The sequence below is a fragment of the Megascapheus bottae genome, chromosome 5 (assembly GCF_031878675.1).
Source record: "Megascapheus bottae isolate mThoBot1 chromosome 5, mThoBot2.hap1, whole genome shotgun sequence".
In the NCBI taxonomy this organism is placed as follows: Eukaryota; Metazoa; Chordata; class Mammalia; order Rodentia; family Geomyidae; genus Megascapheus; species Megascapheus bottae.
Genome location: NC_143513.1, coordinates 49,273,256 through 49,301,188, shown reverse-complemented (window position 1 = coordinate 49,301,188; position 27,933 = coordinate 49,273,256). Strand labels below are relative to the sequence as shown.

At 36.6% G+C, this 27,933-nt stretch overlaps 1 protein-coding gene across 9 annotated transcripts in view; it reads right to left on the bottom strand.

Annotated features, from left to right (window-relative positions):
- Positions 1-1,052: 1,052 nt before the first annotated feature.
- Positions 1,053-27,933, bottom strand: part of Ankib1 (ankyrin repeat and IBR domain containing 1) — a 167,792-nt gene continuing 140,911 nt past the window's right edge. For 8 of the 9 annotated variants that reach the window (XM_090333100.1, XM_090333096.1, XM_090333099.1 and 5 more), the window contains 10 exons: positions 22,163-22,293; positions 19,100-19,234; positions 17,492-17,578; positions 17,340-17,406; positions 13,636-13,781; positions 11,665-11,843; positions 10,701-10,752; positions 6,425-6,539; positions 4,994-5,127; positions 1,053-4,215 (listed from right to left, as the gene is read on the bottom strand). In XM_090333100.1, the coding sequence (XP_090189226.1) occupies positions 3,478-4,215; positions 4,994-5,127; positions 6,425-6,539; positions 10,701-10,752; positions 11,665-11,843; positions 13,636-13,781; positions 17,340-17,406; positions 17,492-17,578; positions 19,100-19,234; positions 22,163-22,293 (1,784 nt within the window). In that variant the 3' untranslated portion in view covers positions 1,053-3,477. The remainder of the gene's footprint in view (positions 4,216-4,993; positions 5,128-6,424; positions 6,540-10,700; positions 10,753-11,664; positions 11,844-13,635; positions 13,782-17,339; positions 17,407-17,491; positions 17,579-19,099; positions 19,235-22,162; positions 22,294-27,933) is intronic. The other variant, XM_090333101.1, reaches the window with a different exon arrangement.

The window sequence follows — 27,933 nt, the reverse complement described above, 5'->3', positions numbered from 1 at the left end:
TCTGAAGGCTGCAGCTCTGCAACTTGAGCCACAGCACCACTTCTAGCTTTTTCTATGTATGTGGTACTGAGGAATCAAATCCGGGTCTTTATGCATGCTAGGCAAGCACTCTATCACTAGGCCAAACTCACAGCCTTTGGTCCACCTTTCTTTAAGTATTACTATTGCGAGTTTGTAAAATAAGAACTCTTAGATCCAGTAGGTTGTGCTTTGGCACAATGCTGAGATAAACCTACCTCTCACTGGAAGAGCTGAGTATATAGGTATTTGCACCTATGGGCAATTTTTGGCTTAACCACCTCTCAAAGTCTATATTGTGCTTGATATTTACATTCCAAGGTTTTACTCTCTAGAGACACAAATGTAATTTTAAAAATTACAACCAAACTTTAATTAGTCTTAGTTTAATTCATAACAGTTTAAGCAATGAATATCTAGGACTATAATGGTGACAAAGATGGCTGCAATAAACACCATTTATGGGATAATTCAGCATATGGATATTGAGAGTTAAGTATCAGATCCACACAATGAAAGGCACATGTAAAACCGTATGATGTTAATTACCCATGGCAGATACCTAGCATGTAGGACTTAGTGATCTGAAATTACATATGTGCATTAAGGACAGACATTGAAGGGTGATTTGGTCACTCAGAAGAAACAGAAAATTAGTTATGGAGAAGTAGGTTATTTTATTAATATGAAAAAATGCCTAAGCAATTAAAGGAACATATCAAAGTTGTAGAATATTTGTGTGTTTGTTAGGCTTTTGAGAACAAAATTTTAACATATTCTCCTGAAAGCTGCAGTGGGAAAAATAAAATTGAGCACTGAAGTCATACGTCATATTGTTTAAGCACACTGTTCCATAATGCTAATCAGGTTTCTCTTTGGGATACAACGTGCTTAGTAAATGAGCTACTGTAAAAATATTACACTAATCAACTACATGTAAGAACTAAATGAATCCCTTTATAGATGTTCAATATGAAGAAAGTTAAAGCTTCCTGACTTGCTTAAAACAAAGTCTATAATGTAATGAGACAAAATGGAAGTAGTTTAAGTAATAAATGTTTAATCAAAGAATTTTACATATTATTAACAGCATTCATTTGGCCAAACATCTGCATGTTTGTAGAGTCCTACTGTATATAAAGTGGGAATGTATCAAGTATAGACTATGAAAGTGCAAATAACAAGTCAAGGTTAATTTTTTTACATTATAAAATTAACTTGTTTACAAAATAGGCTTCGCCGAACTTTATTACTGAATTGTAAAGTCAATGACTATGTTGTTTTTTAAAATATGTACGAAGGAAATACAAACTGGATAATGGTAACTTTTCATGCTTAGGAGAGACCAGCACTGGAACAAAGGATACCACACAAGTGCAATGACACGGGACCCAACACGTCCATATTCACACGGGGCCCCTACTCCTTACCGTGGCTGCGCAAGATGCCGCAATGTGGTGCAGACTCTTCCTACTGGAAGAGTTACAACTTGGTCTAAAAACTTAAGTGGTGTTAATATTTTTAATCCAAAATAAATTTGTAAAAATCCACTAATAAGACTATTTTGCCTTCATATACAGTAATACACTGTAGTTAATATTTCTTCCCACTATTTTAATAGGGATTGATATCAATGCTTCCAATAATTAGATATAAATCATTAGAAATAAAAACTAATGTCAAATTTTGATATCCACTGCCTAGGAACCATTCCCAGTTTTTCTTAAGGGACCTAGGGAGTTTTTAAATACTCTAATATATAACGTGTCCTGGCCATATGAATTCAAAATAAAAGAGTATTTCAAAAGCAGGTCTTAAGAGAAAAAAAAGTAAACAACTATAATCACAAGTCACATGGATATCAATATTCAAATGACATTTTTGGCCAAGGACTTACTTGCCTGTACAAACTCAGTACAGAAATTCTGGTTTCTGTAGATTTCTGGTGATGATCTGGCAAAACATTAAATGGAGTGCTGTATATATCTCATTTACTTATGTTATGCTAGTTTTGATAATATGTAAGTAAACAGCCATTCCAACAGTTTACTCTAGTATTAATTACACACTGTACCATTGTATCTTAATTACAACTAAGACCAGTAGTTTCTTCACAGTAATAAGACACTGATAACTAGGAAGTTGATTTTTTTCAATACTAAACAGTAATCACACAGCAAATGAGTATTGTGCAAGTGAACAAACACGTGTCAGCATTTGCTCGTTAGGAAAACAAACTGAACAATTAGTCGTACTTACTGTAAAGGCAAGGCCATGGGTGGTTTTATGGAGGTCTTTGCAATTTATAGCATAGTTACTTCAGAAGAGACATTGAAATTTGACTTACTAACTTATTTATCTGGCAACTATCCATTTAGGTTAGGCAAAGGCACAGTAACATGTTGCGCAGGGTGTTTTATTGAATTTTTTTATAATCGTGGGATTTACTTTAACTCATGAAAACTCCACTTTTTTCTATTTTATAAAACACTTACCATTAAAAGTAATTGCACCCATTAGTAATTAGAATGCACTGTAAAATTGTGAAAACAAAGAACTATGATTGCACTTCCAATAAAGTGTCTCTTAAAATACAGCACCGCTGTTGCTAATCAACTGTATTTTAATATTAAAATAAACTGTTTTTAACAGCAGCATTAGGTTTAGTTAACTTAAGCTACAGGCTACATTTATTTAAATGCAGTCTCCATGGCAACAAAAGCCATTAAATTCTGGAACATCACTGCTACCAAGTGGCACCTCTTACTCCCAAGAACGCCGACACTGCCCTGGAGCACGCGGTAGGATACTGCATACCTGAATGCTTTGCTAGTCAGCGCACAAGTCAGAGGTTTGGCACAATTGGACTGTAAATAGACATGAGAAGAGATCTTTGATTCATGTGAAAACAAAAACTAATTACACTTTAACACTAGAGAGAAACCTTGAATACTTCACTTCATACTGCTTAGACAAAAAGGGAAAAAAGTTATGGAAGAGCACAAAGAGACTGAGGACATACATGTTATCACATTGATCCAAACCAGGTTTCTAAAATGAATTATTAGTATTTTTTAAAGAGAAAGCCACACAAAGACTGGGAGTATGACTTCGATTTAAATGTTCAATTTAAGTATTACCAGCTCTAGGCTAAACAGAGCAATGAATTTTCTTAGAATGTGAAGACAGCCTGTTTACTTGTGTTTCTCCTGCTCTTCTTCTTTTTTTTTTTTTGGTCAGCAAAAAGGGGAAAAGGCTACCCAATTATATACAAAAGAAACTCCCTATAAGGTTAGATGGATGATGAAACTACCTTAAATGGGGTTCTTTTGTATTCAATTCTAACATTAGTGATGTATAATTAGGTTGGAATTAAGTGGATCAAAATCTCTATAAAGCATACTCCACCTAGCATACTATCTGTACCTGCCATTCTTTACACGCCCACATGTGTGCAGTTCAGACTAAATGTACTTGGTCAAGCCAGTCCCTTGAAGTGTGAGGTGTTTGACTTGAGGCATCTGAACCATTCCCTCTGTTGGCTGCCTCAACATTACTCTCAGCAGCTTGAGCCAATGTTTCCCCAGCGAGAATATTCTCTTCCAAAGGATCCTCTTCTATCTGGATTCCTCCACTTTCATTGACAGCAGGATCTTCAAACACTGCATCTTCTTCTGGTGGCAACAGTTCCATATCCCTCACACCTTCTGACTTATCTTTGTCTCTGGGATGTTGAGACTCTGCACTGATTTCTGTAGTTGCTGGAGGAATCAGAGCAATGCTCTGAGGGTTCATGTCATGAAACCAAGCCATGATATTGCCAAGAAGATTGTCATTGATATTGGAGTCCTGGCCAGCTGAGTCAGGGTCAGTGGATGAGGGACAGAAATCGCTTCTTGCTTCACTGAGAGGGTGTGAACTCAAGGTGTCTGTTGAAAATGGGTCACTTTCTGTTCCAAGTCTCATAAGGCTGTCACCAAATTCCAATAGCTCAGAACTACTCAATGTAGCCCGTGGACTATCTGTATTCCTAGAAACAGAGTCTAGCCTGGAAGGTAAAGAAGTGCCTATTGCTCCTAGGGATGATTCATTACTGAGGAAGTCTCTGGTTTCTTCAACAGCCAGCCCGGACTCTTGCAATGACAGCTGAATTGCGAGAAGTATATTGGGATCATCTTCATCTAAGGAACTCAGAGCCTGAGGTAACAGAAAGTAAAACCATGTTAAAATCTGACCAAAGGGCCAGGAGCATGACCTAGTAGTGGAGTACTTGTCTAGCATGTATGAGGCCCTGGTTTCAATTCCTTCATACCACATACACAGAAAAAGCCAGAAGTGGTACTGTGGCTCAGCCTTAAGAAAGTGCCCAGGCCCTGAGCTCTAGCCTCAGGACTGGCAAAAGCAAAAACAACAACAACAACAACAACAGCAACAAAAATAACAAAACAACCCCCCCCAAAATTTGACCAAAGGGAAAACAATTTAACTTAATCAGATTTGCCATTTTTCCTTTATTGAACAAATAATTACTTTTATCTATTCAAATCATCGCATATATTTATATTTTATAATTTTTCTTTGTCTATGTTAAAGGGGAAAAATAACCTAAGATAAATGTGAAATACAGGACTCTTTTCTTTTTACCAGTCCTGGGAATTGAACTCAGGGCCTGAGCACTGCCTTTCGGCTTTCTCAAGGCTAGTACTCTATCACTTGAACCACAGCACCACTTCTGACTTTTTCTGTGTATGTGGTACTGACGAACCAAACCTAGGGCTTTGTGCATGCTTGACAAGCACTCTACCACTAGGCCACATTCTTGGCCCCAGGAATCGTTTCTTATATAATATCTCTAAGACAAATTATATTATAGTGCAAGAAAAAAAGGGGAGGTAAGAAAAGTAAAAGAGGAGAAGTAAAAGTTAAACAGAAAAAGAGCAAAGGCACAGGTAATGAGGCTATATAGCAAGGCTACCTGAAGAGAATCCTGGTTTTCAGAGCGACTGGCAGGGGTGTAGTCACGCAGAGAGGAGCTGTGCAGCATACTCATAGATGCAGAACTTATCACAGATGCACCTAGCCTACGGCTGCTGCCACCCTCTGGGATATCTGTTTCAAAGCAAGTGAGACCACAGACAGTATAGTGACAACTTAGTTTTCATCTTTTTCCATATATTTTGTTATTTAACTTGGCAATTTCTCCTTCAGTGCTAGGGAAAAACCTGTGTTCCTATAGATATTCTCTTGATCTTTCCAGTATTTCTCAACAACTTAGTTTCATGCCAGCAATAATATACACTTTCTACAATCACTTTGGATCCATGCTTGCTTTTACATGTTTGTTCTTTATATGGTTTTCTTTTTAAGGGCACAAGGGCTATACTGATTCCTCTTTCATTTTTCTTTGGATCTCTTAAGGATTTTTGGGTACTGCAATACCCTGAAGAGTAAATCTTTAGTACCTGACATCATAGTTTGTATATTTTCTTTCTTTTTTTTGTGGGTCATGAGGCTTGTACTCAGCCTGGGCACTGTCAAGGCTACAGCCCTACCCCTGGACCTGAGCGCTGTTCCTGAGCTCTTTAGCTCAAGGCTACACACCCTACCCTTGAGCCAAGCCCCACTTCCTGTTTTTTCTAGAGGTTAATTGGAGATAAAAATCTCAGGTCCTTTTGTGCCCAGGCTGGCTTTGAACCTTGATCCTTAGATCTCAGTCTCCTGAGAAGCTAGGATTACAGGCATGAGCCACTGTGCCCTGCTAGTTTGTATAGTTTTCACTATAAATTTAACACTTTAAAAGTAATTAAAATGACTTTTTCTTTAAAAACTATCTCTAGGAAAACTATGGCTAGGAATAAAATATTTTGAGCATAGTGACAGTATCAACAGCAATCATTTACAGAGTACCTAGAAGGCGTTTTAAATATGCGACTTAATTTAGCATCCACAATGACTCTACAAGGAGATATTATTATTGCTTTCTTTAGTCTCAGGAAACTGAAGGTTAGAGAGGATGACTTGACCAAAGATATACAGCTAATTTACAGCACAGACAGTATCATAAACTCAGATATGTCCAACTGTGTTCTTTGTTTTCTTTTTTTTTGTGTGTGCTGGTACTAGGGCTTGAACTCAGGGATTTCCTGAAGGCTGGTGTTGATTTTCCTGCCTAGGCTGGCATAAAACCATTGTCCTCAGATCTCAGTCTCCTGAGTAGCTAGGATTACAGGCATGAGCCACTGATACCTAGCTACAACCTATGTACGCACTCCATCTGGTTTTTAGTATCCTATGACAACAGAAGCATCTACACTTTTATTGTGTATTCAAATTATGAACTTGTAAACATTGACATCAGTTATTTTGAAAATTAAGTGAGGAGAACTAAGATTATGCCATATCTCACCTAAAGTGCTTTCACTTGGCTCATCAGTCTCTGGAGGGTTATTGAGTAAACTGTGCACATCTCCTCGACGACGCTGCTGCCGGTGCCTCCTCCGGTACTGAAATTCAGCATATTCCTGCATAAACCAAAGGTTATAAAATACAGGAGAGCATGCAATTTCTTAAAATGCAAATAAAATAAACTACACTTTTGCCAACGGGGAAATGGTGTGACTTTGTGTACATTCTTTGTACAAAAAGAAACTTCAAGTTGTGTCATGCCAGGGAAATGGGAAGAGCAAACAAAGACAAAAAGTAAAAAACAAAAACTTCAAATAACCATTACTGGTATGTCAATAAATTCAGAGTACTTGCAAACCTCAATACAAGATGATAACTCAGTGTTACTACTTATGCCTGATGTTATCTAATATTATAATTAATACAACAACCTTGTTAGGTTGTCCTTGGAGGTCTAGTTTTTAACAAGTGACTGATATATGTACAGGTGGGAAGGAGGGGAACATAACAGAAAACCCAGACCACACAACTAGGGTTAGCTACTTGCTAGACATTGAACTTTATGGTCTCTGGCATTTGTCTCACAAGACAAATGACTAGATTAAAAGAACAATGCTAGATTAGCTTCAAGATAAGATTATTACCAGACTTTTCCTATTAGCCAATAGGTAATGTTACCTACAACGTAAAAAAAGTGCTTTTGAGGGGCTGCGAGTTTGGCCTAGTGGTAGAGTGCTTTGTACCATGTACAAAGACCCAGGTTCAATTCTTCAGTACCACATACATAGAAAAAAGCCAGAAGTGGTGCTGAGGCTCAAGTGGTAGAGTTCTAGCCTTGAGAAAATCCAAGGACAGTGCTCAAGCCCTGAGCTTAAGCCCAGGACTGGCAAAAAAAAAAAAAAAAGTTTTTGATTTAGCATGTAGAGAGGGCCTAGATTAAGCAAATGTCTTTGACTAATTTATATTTGTGGTAGCACATTAAGGTAGGTTTGTTGTTCCCCAAGGCCCTAGTCTGTAAGTATTCACTATTATCTGGGTATAAATGTACTTTGCAGATTATAGTGACAGAGGAATAGAAAATGAGAGATAAGGTAGGGTGTGTGCCAGCCTAAGAAGACTAATTTAGAGAATCACTGTGGCATCTTCTAGTGATAAATATTACAGGTTTATGACTATATCAGTTATTTGAGAATGTTCTTTACAATTATAGGGCTTTTGCACACATGGCAAGCACTCTATCACTGAGTATACTCTAAAATTTGTTTAAATTTCTTCCTCTACCTGCGTTTACTGGATTCTAATTAAGTGGGAGGCATCCTACTGAGACAGAAACCAAAGAGTGAATGGTATTATAACACTTTAATCTTTTTTAAACAAATGCAATATAAACCTATTATATTTCTAATTATTTCTGATTGAAAATGTCCTTCTCTAATGATGTAAGAGATTTAAAAGAACAGTTTTCACAAAAGTATCTGAAGGTTTCCAAGGAATCATAAAGTTCTGTAAGTGCTTGAAAATGCTTAGTCAGGATTCTCCAAGTGATTGGAGAATATTAAGGCCATAGAGATGAAAAAACTCTTAAATTGGCTGGGTGTCAGTGGCTCATGTCTGCAATCCTAGCTACTCAGGTGACTGAAACCTGGATGACTTTGGTTGAAAGCTACATTGAACAAGAAAGTCTGTGAGACTTAATTTCCAGTTAAATAGGACAATGCTGGATTGCAAGAATAGCTCTATTGGTATAATGTCAGCCGTGAGAAGGAAAGCCAAGTGAGAGTGAAAGGCTGAGTTCAAGATCTGGTACTGGAGGGAAGGGGGGAAAACCAAGACGGGTGGGGGGTGTGGGGGGGGGAGGGGAATGGGTACCAAGACATGTGAAAGGGTATCAATGTATGTGAATTAATGCACCTTCTATCTGGCAAATATCATGTAACCCTTTTACTAATTACAATAAAAAATAAATAAAAGAAAAAAAGAAAGAAGAAAAAAAAAAAGATCTGGTACTGGTGCCTGTGTGCGCATATAAACACAGAAAGTCTTAAGACTTATTAGAAAAAATGTTGGCAGTAGTTTTAAAATTTAAATATAATCAGCATTTACTAAGTACCAATTTCATTAGTGCCTTAATGAATACTTTAATCCTCTCTGGATTTCTCCAGGGCAATCAAGGAAGAACATAGTCTAAGAGTTAGTGAGATAAGATTTAAAGCCTGTCAAGACCTCATTCAATTTAATTCAAAGTTAATATGGAATTAATTTCAGTAAAAAATGTAAATTCAACCTAAAATTCTATTGGAATTTGGTAATATTATTTCTAGAATCTATATAATTTTGATAGTTACTTGAGATAGTCATACAATATAGAGAATTTGAAAATATCAGCATATGTGATGGTGATTCTTTAGATGCAGTAAAGTTAACAAAAATGTTTGACTGCCAGGCATGGTGGCTCACGCTGTAATCCTAGCTACTCAGGAGGCTGAGATCTGAGGATCGAGGTTCAAAGCCAGCCCTGGCACTAAAGTCTAAAGTCACTGAGACTTTTATCTTGAATTAATAACTAAAAAACAGGAAGTGGTGCTGTGGCTCAGGGGGTAGGGTGGTAGCCTTGAGCTGAAGAGCTTAGGTACAATGCCCAGGCTCAGAGTTCAAGCCCCATAAACCACCAAAAAAAATTTTTTTGATTTCAGTATGCCAAAGACATTAAAAAAAAGTGAATTAAATAATTTTTGTCAATTTTATCAACTCAAAACCAAATTTAAGTGACAGTCATATTAGCAGGCCCAAATATTACCAGATTCCTAAAATGATATCAGAATCAGGACCTATGAGATGATACTAATACAATGATAAAGGTTCCACCTTTTACTAAACTGTTCATTCTTTTAAGTAAATTAAGACTATTTATTTTACCTTTAAGGAGGAAATTTTATATAATATCTCCCAAATTGTCATTACAACATAGAAAAATAAGTTCAGGATCAAGAAAGGAAAGAAGAAGGTTCTTAATTTGTTTTATAATTTTTTTTTTTTTTTTGCCAGTCCTGGGGCTTGACCTCAGAGTCTGCGCACTGTCCTTGGACATTTTTTGCTCAAAGCTAGCCCTCTGCCACTGAAACCACAGTACCACTTCAGAGTTTTTCTATGAACGTGGTACCGAGGAAATGAACCTAGGTCTTTGTATATGCTCGGTGAGCACTCTACCACTAGGCTATGTTCCTGGACCTATAACAGAAAATTTTAAAGTATGTTATTATTATTTCGTTTGCAATTTAAGCAAATTAAAAACGTCCATTGTTTTTTGAAAGTAACTATTTTTTCAAATCATTCCTTTGGTGCATGTCTTTATGAATACAAAAGGCCATAGGATGAGTACAAGTATCCTCAGTAGCAGAAAGGTATCTGATTTAAAGAAACTACTGTCATTTCTGGATAATGATCACTTTCACTGTTTTTTGTTTTTGTTGTTGTTGTTTTCTGAAATCAAATGGTCTGTAAATGTGAAGGTTTCATTATTCTGTCTCTTCAGAATTGAGTTGAAGGATCATTATGATATATATATATAAATATATACATATATATACATATTAAATGTAATTTCATTTTTAGAAAGAGCAAAGGGGAGAGAGAAATGGAGAGAACTGTTAAAATAAAAAATTGACAGTGGCAATTTAAACTTCAGAAAGCTACATGACTAAAACTTTCACTCAGTCTTATTTTTATTTGGCACGTGTCCTATCGGTAAAGTGTTTCAGGACTTCTATATTTTAAAATGACATAACAGTAATAACAAGACCAACAAAAAATAATATGAAGAGTGAAGTCTTAGAGGCAAGCAAAAAGAAATTGTTTCTTTCACATTATTGTGAAGTCTTCTATCTTACTACCTGAATACAATAAATTTTATCAGAATTTTACAGTGACTTCCAAAAGATACTGCCATTTAGTTTCTTTTAACAGATTCAGAATGGAATAACATAACTAAAAACACATTTCCATTGTGTGCATTTACAAAATTTCTGGTGCTAATTAGAAGATATATTTCAAAAATTTATCTTGCAAATATGCCTGTTTATTAAGTAATAAAAAGGAATGTGTTTAACAATATGAAAATCCAATAAAATCAATAGTTGAATTTTTTGTTACCAATAAAAGAGACAGTATTATTGATAGACTCAGTAGGATTTAGACCAAAGGAGCATGCAAATGCAAATAGGGTTACACTAAGGAAAAATACAAAAACAGACCAATGCCACAACCCCCATAACAATTACCTCAGGTGATGCAAATCCTAAATATTCCCAATCCCATGTGCCACCAGCAAAGCTACAAAGAAATTAGACATACCATTTGATTTATTAACAGTACTATAAAGTACAAGCAACCAGACTCCTGTCCTTTTAATAACTTTTATTTGCTTAAAATTTGCTTAATAATTATTTATAGTAGATTATTAAAATTATAAATGATGGGAAAACATTGTATTTTAACAAAGTATTATATAATTACTTTTTATTTTATAATTAAATAATACCTTACAAATATTTATGTAAAAATAACAGAGCTAGAGGAATTTCAAATGCTTATAATTCTTTTGTTGGTCATGGAGTTTGAACTCAGGCTCTTTTGCTCAAGGCTAGTACTCTACCACTTCGAGCCACAGCTCATGGATATTCCTGCCTAGAATGGCTTCAAACTGTGATCCTCAGATCTCTGTCACCTCAGAAGCTAGGATTACAGGCATGCAATTACAGTTCAGGCTTGTGCTCATAATTCTTATAATTCTTGCAAATAACAAAATAGATTCCAGATTATAATAAAAGTAGTATAAATAGCATCTAATACAAAATAACCAGAACTGCTCTTTATTTTTAAAAGATAAATAGGGATCACTTATATAGTTTTACTAATGTCAAGTTTCTCATTTATTTATAATTTAATACAAAATTACAAATATGCATATAACAAGACAAAGTTTCTAAATTCTAGACCCTAAAATGTTTGAGACTGCCATTATATCACCTGAAATGTGAAATTAATATTGCCTAATTTAGTCTGAAAAACTGCTAGACAAAATCACCAAGAAAAATAGCAGGTACTGAGGAAAAAATAACCAAAAAGAATGAACATAAATTTTATCAGCTATTCATATTTGAGGTATAAATACCTTTTAGGAATATGTGACTTGAATACAAAAATAACAGTGCTGGCACATAGCTCAGTGCACATCTTTTTTACCTGCGCCTAGGAGCTTCTGGAGAGTCTGCAGGAGCAACTCCTCGAGCCACAGATGCTAGGAATTCTTGCCTTTTCTGCTGTACAAGGCATGCTGCCTTAATGATCTTGTGGCGGGGTGTGCGAAGATAAGGCCTATTGACTTTTTGGGCAAGGTCTTCAGTGACCATTTCTAGGTCTGTCTAGGGGAAGAAGAGGAAAAAAATCCTTATAGGATGAATGAATAGTTGTAACAAATCCAGACTAGTTTCTTATTTAAATCTAACCCTTTTTGAAGTCAGAAATAAACCAGAATTTTGGAAAAAAAATTTTCAAACATGTTTTCTATTTTGTACATTTCTCTAGGTTAAGAAGGAAACATAGTAAATTCAAGAAAAGCAGCAAACGGGTCAGGAGCGTAGCCTAGTGGTAGAGTGCATTCATGAAACCCTGGGTTTGATTCCTTGGTACCACATACACAGAAAAAGCTGGAAGTGGTGCTATGGCTCAAATGGAAGAGCATTAGCCTTGAGCAAAAATGTGTCAAAGGGCAGTGTTCAGGTCCTGAGTTCAAGCCACAGGACTGGCCAAAAAAAAAAAAAAAAAAAAAAAAAAAGAAAGAAAAAGAAGAAAAGAAAAGCAGCAAGCAGTTGATAAGACACAGAACAGGAGACTTTGATCTGAGAATCAAGTTTGAAGCCAGCCCTGGCAGGGAAGTCTGTGAGACTCTTATCTCCAATAAACCACCAGGAAACCAGAAGTATTGCTCTACCAGTGGTAGAGTGAACTAGCCTTAAGTGAGGAGTCCAGGGACAGTACCCAGACTCAGCACCTAGACCTAGAGTTCAAGCCCCATGACTGACATTAAAAAAAAAGAAAAAGTAACAAGAGGTTTATCTTTGTGATTGTTGTTCTTATTTCTTTTCTCTTTCATTCCCCTAATGGTTATTCTTATATGGTTTGTGTATCTGACTTTGTTATCTGGTATACTGTATATACGTTTATTTATTTGAAACAGGGAAGGGAAGGAGGGAAAACAAGATAATTGGGAGGGGGTGGGGGAGGGAAACAGGGACAAAAACGTAAGAAGGGGTATCAATGTGCAAGAAGTAATGCACCCACTACCTGATGAATGTAACAGTAGCCCCTCTATACATTACCCCGACAATTTTAAAGAAAAAATAATTGAGTATTAACAATTGTCTACAAGAAATTTAGAATTTGTCCAGGCAAAGAAGCCTCTATATTTCAAGGCATTGTATAAGAAAATACACTGCTATGATGTAGACTATACATCAATAACAAATGATTTTTTTTTTTTTGCCAGTCCTGGGCTTGAGCTCAGGGCCTGAACACTGTCCTTGGGTTTTCTCAAGGCTAGAGGCTCATTTTCCACATAGTGCATATTGAATACCAAGGCTGATTTGTTCACTCTTCCTTCCTCCCTTTTTGAGCCTCTCTTTACCTCCACTGAAAAGAAGAAAAAGAGTAAAGGAGGCATGTACAATTTGGTTGGTTACAGTAATATGAGGCTAGCTTAGAGGTTTTTGCTTTTTAAATACTGTAACTTTGGGGTTATACTTTTAAAATATACTAATACAAAGTAACTTTCTAATCCAGTATGCAAAGCTATTCATTTCATCTTTGAATGCAGAATTTATTTTACCTACTTAGAAATAGATGTATTATCTAATCAGGAATATAATTACCTAATCAGAAATAAATAGTTCTACCTCAACTAGTTGAAAACAAAGGAATGCTACAGAAAGTATTAGTAACAACACAACACTCAAATTTCAGTTTCATGTTTAAACATAAAGAAAATTTCAATTGCTTTACCTTAATTTAAAAGCCATTTTAAGATAAAAACAAAAAATTATTTTATTAGTTACACCTATATTAGTTAAAACTTAGTTAAATGGCTGAAAATGAAGAAAACATGTTTCCATAATAACTGCTACTGCTTTTAATATATAATTTAAAAAGGTATCTTACTTGCATTAGTTCAAAAATTTCTTTCTTTGTGCTTTTAGGTTCTAAGAAAAATCCATATGGATAAGAACACTTGAGAATACGTCGAGTTTTTAAGAGCACATGAACTGCATCTTCGATGAAAGTAGTATCTGGGCAGCCTCCTTCAGCTACAACATATTGAAACACTGTGAATTTTTTTTGGAAATACTGTATGTTAAAATTACACTTTTCTTTTCTTTATTTTTTTAAACAAGATTCCTAAGAAGAAAGTGAAATAACAGTATGATAATACTTATTCAAACAAGCCCCCAAACTATAAAACATTCATAGGTGATACATATGTGTTTGTAATGACAAAGATGACTGGCTAGGAGCCATGAAGGAATATAAACTCATCCTGCAAACTATTCTAATTCTACTGATAAAGAAATATGGCTTTAGGTCAACACAAGGTTTTATACTTGATTATAATTTTCAGGTTATATTGCTATGTTGCTTCCTTGCTTAAGAAAACGTCTAACTACATACATAAAAACAATAATGTACCAGGGTTCCTATGGCTCACACCCATAATCTTAGCTACTCAGGTGGCAGAGTTCTGAGGATCACAGTTTGAAGCCAACCTGGGCAGGAAAGTATGAGATTCTTATCTACAATAAACTACTCAGAAAATGTGGGAAGTGGCGCTGTGGCTTAAATGGAAGAGTGCTAGCCTTGAGTACAATAAAGCTCCAGGACAGCATCTAGGCTCTAAGTTTAAGCCCCAGAACTGGCAAAAAAGAAAAAAACCAAAAAACAATGTAAAGAAAAAGATAAAACATTTTGAGGAATGACTAGATAATGAATTTTAGTAAATAAAAATATTCAAAGAGGAAAAAGAAAAGGACAGTGAAGACAAGAGAAAAGAAAATACCTTAATAAAGGCAAAGTTTTTTTTTTGCTTTTTAAATTTTATTATTGTATTTAAGGCAAAGATACTATAACATTCTCGCTTTTCCCTTAACTGAAAATAAGCAAAATTAAGCTGTAGAATCAAAACTGGTAAGCATAGTTCCTGCATGCTTCTACAAAGACATTTCATGTATGTATATATACACAGACTGATTTACAAACCACCCTAAAATTTCTGTGTACAGAATTCGGATCTCTGGGTAAGTATCTGAACCAAGATAAAAAAAAGAAAGAAAAAAAGTCAAGTTTGGCCTAGTGATAGAGTGCTTGCCTAGCATGCACGAGGACCTGGGTTCGATTCCTTGGTACCATATACATAGAAAAAAGCCAGAAATGGTGCTGAGGCTCAAGTGGTAGAGTTCTAACCTTGAGAAAGTCCAAGGACAGTGCTCAGAGGCCCTCAGCTCAAGACCATGACTGGCAAAAAAAAAAAAAAGAAAAAAAGTCAAACCAAGTGCCCTTCACAGTTGTTCATTATGTGTTAAAAATGTGTTTGTTTCTCGCTTTTAATTGCTACATCTTTTTTCTTTTACTTTTCTTTCTATTATGCTGTCTAGAACCTCAAGTATATTGAATAAAAGCAATAATTAGCACTTAGAAATACTGAATGTTTACATGTCAGGAAGTTCCAAGAACTAATGTAGCATTAGTGTGGAAACAGACAAAAATTTCTGCTAAAGAAGTATATACTCAGTGAGAACTTTCCTCTTCTAACTTCATTGTACCCAATACTTCCAGAGTTTCATATTGGTGTGATAGTTATATAATGAATAATATAGACAAACCAATAATTACTAATTAATAATTGAGAAGACAAAGCTGAGACAATCTTTCCTTCATTCTTATTTAACTTACTTATAACTATTTCATTAAGAATTATTCTCACAAAATGAGGGATGTTCTAATTATTTTATTAGCTGGAGCAAATATAACTGATCCCATTTTTAGGCTAAGTATACTTTCCACATACAAACTAGGATTATTTTAAAAACATGCCTTTTAAAAACAAATACAAGGGGCTGGGAGTTTGGCCTAGTGGTTAAAGTGCTTGCCTAGCATGCATGAATACCCGGGTTCGATTCCTCGGTACCACATACATAGAAAAAAGCCGGAAGTGGTGCTGAGGCTCAAGTGGTAGAGCTCTAGCCTTGAAAAAGTCCAAGGACAGTGCTCAGGCCCTGAGCTCAAGCCCAGGACTGGCAAAAAAACCAAAAAAAACCAAAAAAAACAAATACAAGAACCATTATTTTGTGTGGTCATTTGGGACATAAAGTTCTAATAATGCAGTTAACCACCGAATACTCAAGTCTGTACTTACAAGATGTTTAAATAAAAACTTCATTTATTTAGTTATTTATTTTTGGTGGGTCATGGAGCTTTAACTCTGGGCCTGGGTGTTGTCCTTGAGCTCTTTAGCTCAAGGCTACAGCTCTATCCCTTGAGCCACAGAGCCACTTCCCCTTTTCTAGTGATTAATTGGAGATAAGACTCATAGTTTTTAACGTTTGGACTGGCTTTGAACCAGCCTCAGATCTCAGCCTCCAGAGTAGCTAGGATTACAGGTGTGAGCCACCACATCCAGGCTTAAAAAAAAACAAAACAAAACACCTTTTTGTGGGTCATGGGGCTTGAACTCCACCTGGGCAGGGCAGGCGCTGTCCCTGAGCTCTTCAGCTCAAGGCTACTACCCTACCCTTGAGCCAAACCCCACTTTTGTTTTCTAGATGTTAACTGGAGATAAAAGTCTCAGGTCCTTTTGTGCCCAGCTGGCTTTGAACCTTGATCCTCGGATCTCAGCCTCCTGAGTATCTAGGATTATAGGCATGAGCCTGCAAAAAAACCCAAAACAAACAAACAAACAAAAAACCCTAAATTTAAAATTCCCAACTTATCCTTCTCAAGGCTTTGTATTCTGACTTCAATTCATTATTCACTACTGAAAGGATTTTATTTGTTTGTTTGTTTTCTTGGTCAGTCATGGGGCTTGAACTCTGGGCCTGGGTGCTGTCCCTGAACTCTTCAGCTCAAAGTTACTGCCCTATCCCTGGGCCTGGGCATTGTCTCTAAGCTCTTCAGCTCCAGGCTACGGTCCTATTCCTTGGCCACAGCCCCACTTCCTGTTTTCTAGTGGTTAGTTGGAGATAAGAGTCTCACAGAGTTTAGTGCTGGGCTGGCTTTGAACTGCAATCCTCAGATCTCAATCTCCTGAGTGGCTAGGATTACAGGCGTAATCCTAGAGACATGTGCCTGGCTATGATGGGTTTTTGATTGGTAACAGCAAAGACTACATTAAGAGGAGCACATTATCTTAAAAAAAAAAAAAAAAGATGCTAGCGACTTGTAATCCTAGCTACTCAGGAGGCTGAGATCTGAGGATCAAGGTTCAAAGCCAGCTGGGCACAAAAGGACCTGAGATTCTTATCGCCAATTAACCTCTAGAAAACAGGGAAGTGTGGTTTGGCTCAAGGGTAGAGTGGTAGCCTTAAGCTGAAAAGGTCAGGGACAATACCCAGGCCCAGGCCTAGTTCATGCCCTATGACCTACAAAAAAAAAAAAAAAAAAAAAAAAAAAAGAACAGATTAGATGCCTGGTGGGAATCTCGTTCACAGAGGCCTCATCTAGATTATACACAGGGCTTAAAAAAACAGAAAGAAATATTGGAAGGAGCTAATGCAGCTAATGTATTACTTTAGGATACTAACTTCCTACTAGTGAACTGATTTAGCATGGAAGGATTTTTATATTAATTATCACACACACCATGTAGAACTTACTTTCTTTGAGAGCTCTACTCAATTGCTCCATCTTTTCTTTGGCTGTTTTAAGAAGGCGTTGTTCTAACTAAAGGAACAGAAATAAATAATTTAAACCATCCTCTTTACTTAAACAGTGCAGTTTAGTGCTTTTGAAATGATTTGAGACATACCTGATAACTATGCTCATGGTTTTTAAATCTTGTATAATAGTGCATAAATCTGTCAAGTTCCTGAAATCGTTTGTGTTTTTTCTCAGCCTAGGAAACAAAAGTCCATGAATTACTTTTATACAACTTTTAGAAAAACTACTATTAAACTTGTTTTAGGGGGAATTATTTAAACGTTTTATTAATAATAGTAATATATAAAAATTTGTTGATTATTTTCTTTTGGTTGGGAGAATAGCTAAAATATTTTAAATACTCTAAGAACAAAGTCTTACCTGCAATAAACCACAAAACCCATCTTCAATGTTTATATTATCAATTTTTATATTATATGGTTTGTTACAGACTGAAACTTTAACCCCCTAACCTCTAATGTGACTATTTGGAGACAGTGTGAAACAGTGACAAAGAATAGTCATTAGGGTAGGATCCACTCTGACAGGGCTGGTGCCCTTACAAGAGGAGAAGACACAGAGCTCTGTTTTTGTTTTTGGTTTTTTTTTTGCCAGTCCTCGGCTTAAGCTCAGGGCCCGAGCACTGTCCTTGGGTTTTCTCAAGACTAGAGCTCTACCACTTGAGCCACAGCACCATTTCTGGCTTTTTTCTACGTTATGTGGTACCAGGGAATCGAACCCGGTCTTTGTGCATGCTAGGCAAGCACTCTATAACTAGGCCAAACTCCTGACCCCATCAGAGCACTTTTTACTGGTCAATGTGAGGAGGACACAGGTGGGAAGGTGGGTGAGAGGCTAAGTGGCTGTAAATAAACATGAGAGTTCTTGCAAAGAGCCAGTCAATTATAACTTTGGTCTTGAACTTCTCAGCTTCCAGAACTGTAAGAAATACATTTCTGTTGTTTAAGCCATCTAAACTATGACAGTTGACTGACACTTCACTGGATGCTTTAATGCTGTATTGCTGAAATTATGTTAAAATTGTTTTTAAGTCTTGCTGGGCACTGGTGGCTCATGCCTGTAATCTTAGCTACTCAGAAGGCTGAGAGCTGAGGATTATAGTTTGAAGCCACCCAGGGCAGGGAAGATTCTCATCTCTAATAAACTACTCTGAAAAAAATCAAAGTAATGCTGTGGCTCAAGCAGTAGAGTGCTAGCCTAGAGCACAAAGAAGCAAGAACAGCACCCAGAGCCAGGAGTTTGGCCTAGTGGTAGAGTGCTTGTCTAGCATGCACAGAAAAAACCTGAAAGTGGTGCTGTAGGTCAAGTGGTAGAGCTCTAACCTTGAGAAAAGTCCACAGAGAGTGCTTAGGCCCTGAGTTTAAGCCCCATGATTGGCAAAAAGAAAAAAAGAAAAAAAAAACACCAGTACCCAGGCTCACAGTTCAAGCTCCAGGACCAGAAAAAAAACTTTTTTTAAAAAAGTTTTCCAGAAGACAAGCTGAAACGGAACTTTTCATATCTTTGTCAAAGTAAGAACTGGAAGACAAAAAGAAAACTTCCTAAGTTTTAGGGATTTTGTTTGAATTAAAGGCTACTTCCAAAATGTATTCAATTTGATTCCCTATTAAGATGAAGATAGGAAAAGAAATGCAAAATACTTTCAATGTTATTAACTGGCTTAGACAAAAGTATTGGCTTTGCCAGTCCTCTGTACCTCCACAGTCATCTCCTTGGATTGCTCCTCCACATGCTGAATGACTTCATAGCGAGTACATCGGTAATAACCTCCTGTGGAGGAACTGTGTTTTTTCCATTCTTCTAGGCAAATCCAGCAGAAGTCATACTTGCACTTAAAAAGAAAACACAAATGCCAATTTCTCTTATGTTAACACACAAGTGATGCTTGCTTTTTAGTCAAATTATATGTGATTACAAAATCCTGAGTATGTGATCAGAAATAAATCTGGTAGGTGCTCCATTTCTTAAGTTTCCTTTGGATACCCCTACATTACAGGAAAGATGTGAGGAACAGTGCTACCAGTACACAGACAGCCCTTTCTTTCTTTCTTTTTCTTTTTTTTTTTTTTTTGCCAGTCCTGGCCTTGAGCTCAGGGCCTGAGCACTGTCCTTGGACTTTCTCAAGGCTAGAGCTCTATCACTTGAGCCTCAGCACCACTTCTGGCTTTTTTCTATGTTTGTGGTACCGAGGAATCGAACCCGGGTCTTCGTGCATGCTAGGCAAGCACTCAACCACTAGGCCAAACTCCCGCCCCAGCCCTTTATTTCTTATACTGAATTGTATAACTCACTCAATGCCATTTTAAATATTATATTAGCTCAGTGGTTTATCTTTTTTCCAGATCCTCAATTCATTTCTTCTTTTGCATTGTCTTAGGCAGGCAAGGCTATACATATCTCTGAGAATTTCAGTAGTTATAGGACTTACGTACTAATGAAGTAGCATTTTCATTAATTTTTTTTTCTAACAATTTTTTTCCTATTTTTTAAACTTCAGATTGTTTGAAGACTTTAAATTTCTTAGCAACTTCACTATTAATTTCTATTTTATTCTCTTATGACCACAGAAGCCTGTTTTGGACTATTTTCTATTTTCTGGAATGTTACTAAGACTTTCCTTGTTTGTGAATGCCCCACTGCTATTTGAAAAGATGGCAGTGCCCATATTTCTAAGATATAGTTTGTGTGTATATATATATAATAGTAATCACAAAACTTTAATAACTGGTATTCATGTCTTTTCTTTCTCCACTAGTTTTTGGTTTACCTAATATATCATGTACAGAAAGTCTCTGTGATCATGCCCTTACACAATAAACTGTGAGCTTATTTCACCGTTTTGATGATAGGTTTTTTTTTTTTTTTTTTTTTTTTTTTTTTTTTTTTACAGATAGTAGCAAACTTTGTGTCTGATTTTGGATACAAATCAGATGCTATTTTACCCATGCTGTTAAAAAAAGATTTGGAAAGTATTCAGTTTGCCGGAACAAAGTTCCACATAGGATTTCTATGTCATCATAATACTACTTTTCAGCCAGGCAGTGGTGGCTCACACCTGTAATCCTTGCTATTCTGGAAGCTGAGATCTGAAGACTGCATTTCAAAGCCATCTCCATGAGGAAAGTCCATGAAACACTTATTGATTATAATTATTCACCAAAAAGCCAGAAGTGGAGCAGTGACTCAAGTGGTGCAATACTAACTTTGTACGAAGAAGCTCAGGGACAATCCAGGCCTTGAGTTCAAGCCCTAGGACTGGCACCAAACAACAACAAAACTACTTTTCAGTTTCTATTTCTAGTGCAAGCATTTTAGGCAGGAGAGAAAATAAGATTATATTAGCAAAGCATGTAAATAAATGTTTTCAAATGAAAAACATGCTTAAATTGGTATCTAGATCATTAATTAATAAAAAATTCCTTCATTTGATAAACATTTATCAGGAGTTTACTACTGCTAGGTAGTATAAAATATATAAAGGCAATGTTGAAATCTATTTCAGGAGCTAGTTGTTGATAATTTTAATCTATACTTGTGTACACATCTAGGTAGTCTTAATCTTTATCAGATTTTTCCACGAAAAAAATTTGGATTTTGAAGGTAAGAGAAAACTATTTCAGTTATTCCTTAGCTAAACTAATAAATACTTTTGAGTAGTTTGCTCAGAATCCTACACAGAATTTTCCCTTTAGTCTCTTAAGGAAATTTAACAGCCTCGCTAAGCCAGCCAAGCACATATAATTATCATAATTATACAGACTTTCTTTTGTGCCAGTACTAGGGCCTGAACTCTGGCTTAGGTGCTGTTCCTTAACTTTTTCGCTCAAGGCTAGTGCTCTACCACTTGAGTCACAGCTCTACTTCCAGTGTCATGTCTCATGGACTTTCCTGCCTGGGCTGGCTTTGAATCCCCATCCTAAAACCTCAGCCTCCTGAGTAGATAGGATTACAAGTATAAGCAACTTGGCATCCAGTCTGACTCATAAAATAATTTTGTCAAACTAACTTTCTATTAAAAAAAAAGGTTATTAAAAGAAGGTATAAAACCAAGAGATTCTTAGCTGATACAGACTTTTTTTTTTTGGCCAGTCCTGCGCTTGAGCACAGGGCCTGAACACTGTCCTGGGACTTTCCTCAAGGCCAGAGCTCTACCACTTGAGCCACAGCGCCACTTCCGACTTTTTCTATGTATGTGGTACCGAGGAATCAAACCCAGGTCTTCGTGCATGCTAGGCAAGCATTCTGCCACTAGGTCAAACTCTTGGCCCCCGATACTGACATTTTTATTGGCACCTTAATTAAGTTTCTTTCCTGTTCTATATTAGAAAAGAATGCATTGTCAGCTAAATTTAAATAATCATTTAAATGTAGATACTTTTAATAAAAAAGGAAAAACAGAATCATTACAATTTTAAAACAAAAGCATTTAGAAATATGTAAGAAAGGTATAATGAAATATTATTAACCTTCTTCTGGAATATTTGTTTCAAATATATGGCAACCTATTTCTATTTCTGTGCAATGAAGCCCAGGAGTGTAGTACATATGTATGTTCTGATAACCTTCAGTCCTGTAAAAGTCATTATTTATATTATTTTTCAACCAAATGGATCTTTGTTGACATTTTCATTTTCAATATAGTAGTAAATTGCTCATTTCATTGATGGTTTCATTCACAGAATAACATTTCTGCTTTGGACTGAAAGACTATATTAGGACTCCAAGTGCAAAACATAGAAGATATTCTTTAACCTCTTACCTTTGCACACTGCATGTGATTGCAACCTTCATTCTTCTGTATTGGGGACTTACAATTAGCACAAGGCTTGGAATTAGTTAACAACCAGAGACAATTGGCAGCATCTTCATAAGCTTCACTAACTCCTACAACTTTAGGATATTAATGAAAAACATAAAAATATGCAATTTAGTACATAACTTCAGGGGAACAAAGAAGCTTTTCTTATCAGGTCTCCTCACTAGGATCACATTTACTTTCTCTTTTTTCTTTTGCCAGCCCTGGGCCTGGAACTCAGGGCCTGAGCACTGTCCTTGGGCTTTCTCAAGGCTAGAGCTCTACCACTTGAGCCACAGCACCATTTCTGGCTTTTTCTATGTATATGTGGTACTGAGGAATTGAACCTGGGTCTTCATACATGCCAGGCAAACACTTTATCACTAGGCCAAATTCCTGGCCCTCACATTTATTTTCATATTACAGGCTACAACAAAGTTTCTAAACTGTTTAGATTTGAGTAGTATAATTATAAGGAATTCTATTCCAAAGAAAGGAATAAATAACATTTATAGGAAAAGCATGAAACATCAACATTTTTCCTTGAAACAAGGTCTATTGTAGCTCAGCCTAGTCTGAAACTTGGAATTTTCTACCATAAACTCTCAAGTACTGAGATTAAGGGTATATGCCCGTACATCTGACTCAATCTTTTTTTTTTTTTTTGGGTGTGGGGCTTGAACTTTGGGCCTGGGCGCTGTGCTGTCTCTGAGCTCATCAGCTCAAATCTAGCACTCTACCCTTGAGCCATCATACCCCTTCCCATTTTCTAGTAGCTAATTGGAGATAAGCGTCTCACTGACTTTAGTGCCTGGGCTGGCATTGAACTATGATACTCAGATCGCAGCCTCCTGAGTAGCTAGGATTACAGGCATGAGACACCATTCCTGGCTCGGCTCAAACATTTGTCCAAACTTATTTCTCTCTCCCTCGTAAATGCGTTGATCATGTACCTCCAAGTCAATTTAGAAGCAGTATGTGATCAACACCTTTCTTGTTCCCCTTTTACACAGCATCTCATTTATTCTGCCACTTTCTCCTAAATTGTTTCTTTTTCATTCCCACCTTTTATTACTTTAATTAGGGTTCTTTACGCCTATCACATTTCAAAGGAGGCACATAAAACCAATCTATCTCTGTCTCTATATAATGATCGTTTCAAAATAAAAGTCTACTTAAAATATTTCAATTGTTCCATACTTACTACTAGAAAAAAAATCAACTTGCTTTAGAAAAGAATACGAAAGTCCTTCATGACTTAGTATATTTATTTACTGTGGGGCTTAAAATTGGGGCCGAGGTGCTGTCCCTGGACTATATTGCTCAAGTAACAGGCTCTACCAATTTTAAACTACAATGCCATTTACTGGCCCGTTCATTTGAAAGTACTTCATCCAACCTGATTACACTACACTTTAAAAAGGATGATAAAGTAAGGGTTTAGCCTACTGTCTGAAGCAGGGGGAGAAATCAGACCCGTGGAGGTTTTAAAGATTAACACCCATTAAGATGCCACTGGAGAAGGACAGCTGACCGTTGGGAAGTGGCTGTCTGTAAACTAAGGGGCAGCGTACCATACATAGCGCAATAGCAGCAGAGAACTAGAGCTTTCAGACTGCAGAAACTCTATGAGCCTGTCATTAAGTTTGTATCAGCACAATAACTCCTAAATGTCGGAATGTGGAGCACTGGTTTTTAATTCTATATGGTAAAGAGAAACAATTACAGCAGAGCAGCGAAGAGACTGCACTCTAGACCTAAATCCACTATAAAGATGGGTTTGTTGAGGGTGATGACAAGAATAATTTTCAACTAATTTGGTACATACAGGAATTTCAGAAGGAATTTATGTACTTATGGCTAATACAGTCAATCTGTGAAGGCAATATTGCTCATAAAAAGTATTGCTAGCCAGTCATCAGTAGTCTGTAATCCTAGCTACTCAGGAGGCCGAGATCTGAGGAATGTGGTTCAAAGCCAGACTGGTCACAGAAGTCTGTGAGACTTACATCTCCAATTAATCACCAGAAAACCAGAAGTGGTGCTGTGACTCAAGTGATAAAGCACTATCCTTTCACTAATGAGCTTAGGGACAGCACCCAGACCCAGAGTTCAAGCCCCACAATGGACCAAAAAAAAAAAAAAAAAAAAAAAAAAAAAAGTATTGCTATACAACTTAATCATTAAGTCTCTTTTACATTAAAAGTATTTAATTTTATTTAAAAGTAGAGGTTTTACTCCTCTCCTTAGTATCAACATTATTTTTAGCTCAGAGACTCTAATATATTCTTATAACATTGTCCATTGTCATAACAAATAAAGAACAAAGACATTAAAACAAAGACGCTGTGTGAAGTGCAACGTAACTGGTTTTTGTTTTCATTTACAATGCTAGTGAGGTCCTAGAGGATAGAATGAAGCAAATTATGCCCAGAAAATAACCAACACTTAATATAATAAAAAATGAAAAATGCCTTCACTCTGAATGTTTGTGCTATTACCTTTTATTTGTATTTATTGTTCACATCATTTATAATACCTCATCTTCCTTCAACTACATGCTGGTCTTCTTCACCTCTACTGACTTGCAAATTTGTCCATTAACCTAAATTACCAAGTCTATTATATCTTGAGCTTATTATTATTATTATTTTTTTTTTTTTGCCAGTCCTGGGCTTGAGCTCAGGGCCTGAGCACTGTCCTTGGACTTTTCTCAAGGCTAGAGCTTTACCACTTAAACCTCAGCACCACTTCCAGCTTTTTTCTATGTATGTGGTACCAAGGAATTGAACCCGGGTCTTCGTGCATGCTAGGCAAACACTAGGCCAAACTCCTGGCCCTTGAGCTTATTATTTTTTAAAATAACGTAGTGTACTAGCCTTCTGGGTAAGAACATTTAACTTCTGTAGTGTATAACAGAATCTAAGTTATCCAATCTCAATAATCTAAGCTCTACCACTTGAGCCTCAGCAACACTTCCAGCTTTTTTTCTATGTATGTGGTATGAGGAATCGAACCTGGGTCTTCGTGCATGCTAGGCAAGCACTCTACCACTAGGCCAAACTCCCGGCCCCTGTTTGACCTGTTATATAAAGTTAATTCACAAAGCTGAGAAAGATTATGAGTGCGAGGCAATATAGCAAGACCCTGTCTCCAAACATTTATGTTATTTATTTGTCCATAAAATGCACAGAAAAACTGCTTATAACACTAAGAAATATGTAAAAATGCTTTAATACATTTTAGAACATATTTATACATATTTAATGACAATGTTCTACTTTAGAATAATTGCTCACCACTGTTTCCTTAAGTCATACCCTAAATGTCATAAACTTAATCGTCATTAATAGTATCATTCTGGTTACTATCTTTCAATGTGGAGGAAACAACAGTATAGTAAGAAAGCATAGCAGCTTTGGGTTTGGCTCCTCCTCAAGTGTCCTCAGACTCCTATTTTCTAACATTCCCCAGTCTTCTGAATCAAAACAAGCTGTATACTATGGTTCCTATATTCCTAGCTACTTTGGAGACTTAGACGGGAAGAATTGTGGATTCAAGCCCACCCAGGAAAACGTTCATGAGATCTCATCCATCTCAACTAATGAATATGTAAGTGTGGTGACATATATTTGCCAGCTCAGCTACTAGGTATAGTAAATAGTAAGATTACGGTTCACAACTCTATTAAAAATTTAACACACAAAAATGGGCTGGGGGGTGTGGTTTCATGGTAGAACATGTGGCCCTGAGTTCAAGCCTTAGTATCATTTTCCCCAAAATCCATTTGGGTTCTTAAAGGTGAGGTGTGTGTGTGTGTGTACAATGGTCTGCATGCATCAACTCAGGGCCTGAGCACTGTCCTTGGATTTTTTTCTCTCAAGGATAGAATTCTACTACTTGAGCCTCAGCACCACTTCTGGCTTTTTCTAAGAATGTGGTACCAAGGAATGGAACCCGGGTCTTTGTGCATGCTAGGCAAGCACTCTACCACTAGGCCAAACTCCCGGCCCTCTTTTTAACTTCTTACAGGGTGGCATCAAGCCACAATCCTCTGGATTGTTTCTGCTTCTGGACTAGTGGGGATTACAAGTATGACTCACTGCTTCTAGCTCTTATTATTATCAGGACCATTATCACATGAAAGGATATTCTTTCCCATACCCACCAACAGTCTGCTCTCAATAGCCAGACCATTCTCCATTTCCTTACATAGAAAAACATTTATTTGAAATATGGAATGACTGATCCAATCTTAAAATGCTAATAAACAACTAAAAGTAATTACTTATCTTAAAATATTTGCTTTTGTGTCTCAAATCAGAAATATTTTTTATTTCAGAATAAAATTGTATGCTACTTACTTTTCTGTGGTACTTTAAAGCTAGGCAGCTAGTAAGAACACTAATCCATAACCTAATAGAAGTACATCTCAACTGTCCTACAAAATACATCTTCATTTACAATGCCTGCATTTTCTTTTTTTGTCAGTCCTGGGCTTGAACTCAAGGCCTGGGCACTATCCTTGGACACTTTTTGCTCAAGGCTATTGCATCACTTCCAGCTTTTTCTGTGTTATGTGGTACCGAGGAATCCAACCCAGGGTTTCGTGTATGCTAGGTAAGCACTCTACCACTAGGTCAAACTCCCTGCCTCTACAATGGCCTCTCTTAAGCTCACATCCCTTCTCACCTGGACACTTGAATCTCAGATAAAGTTTTATTCATTTCCCAGCATTGAGGTTTGAACTCAGGGCTTCAAGCTACTTCAGCTTGCTCTCTTAAGCCATGCCTACAGCCTGGCTTTTTGTTAGTTAATTTGGAAACAGAGTTTTACAGATTTTTCTCCTTGGGCTGGGCTGGCTTTGAATCCCTTCCTTTCAGATCTCAGCTTCCTGGTGGTTGGCAGATACAGTATTCTTACTTAGCGTTGCCACAGTCTCTGACACATCATTCACATTTCTTCTTGAATGACCTTTCTAAATAAGCATCTATATTTAATGTTCTCTTCATAAAACAACATTTCAGTGTCATCTCAGGATGCAGTCAGACTTATACCATTAATAGTCCCTTTTTGAATTCAATGTCTGATCTGGACTCCTGCTTATGTAGCTTAATATTTCCATTTCACTTTCCTGCATGAGTGCACTGGCTGTACCAAAATTGCAGTCCTTTGATGTTAGGCTGTTTCACAGCTCTCCTTTATCTTGAAATGTACTTCCTATTTTGGTCTAGTTTTCAAGATGTAACTTAAGCATCAATTTTGTTATAAAGTATTTTCCACCCCTCTCCAAGAGATAACTGATGTTTTCGTCCTTTGTCTTTCCCTTCTATCACATTTGGCCACAAGAACAATGTTCTCTAACAATCTTTATAACACATTTCATTCTCCAATCCAAATTTCAATAGTATATTATTTCTGTAGTCTAGCATACAATGGCACTCATTAAATAAGTAATGAAATTATTATTTACAACCAAATTATTCCTGAGTTTTATTAACATCTCTTCTGAACTTGAAACAGGCATCTTTAAAATTCCCCTAGATAGATTCCCATGGATTCCTTCCTTTCTTCTTCTTCTTCTTCTTCTTCTTCTTCTTCTTCTTCTTCTTCTTCTTCTTCTTCTTCTTCTTCCTCTCTCTCTCTCTCTCTCTCTCTCTCTCTCTCTCTCTCTCTCTCTCTCTCTTTCTCTCTCTCTCTCTCTCTCTCTTTCTTTCTTTCTTTCTTTCTTTCTT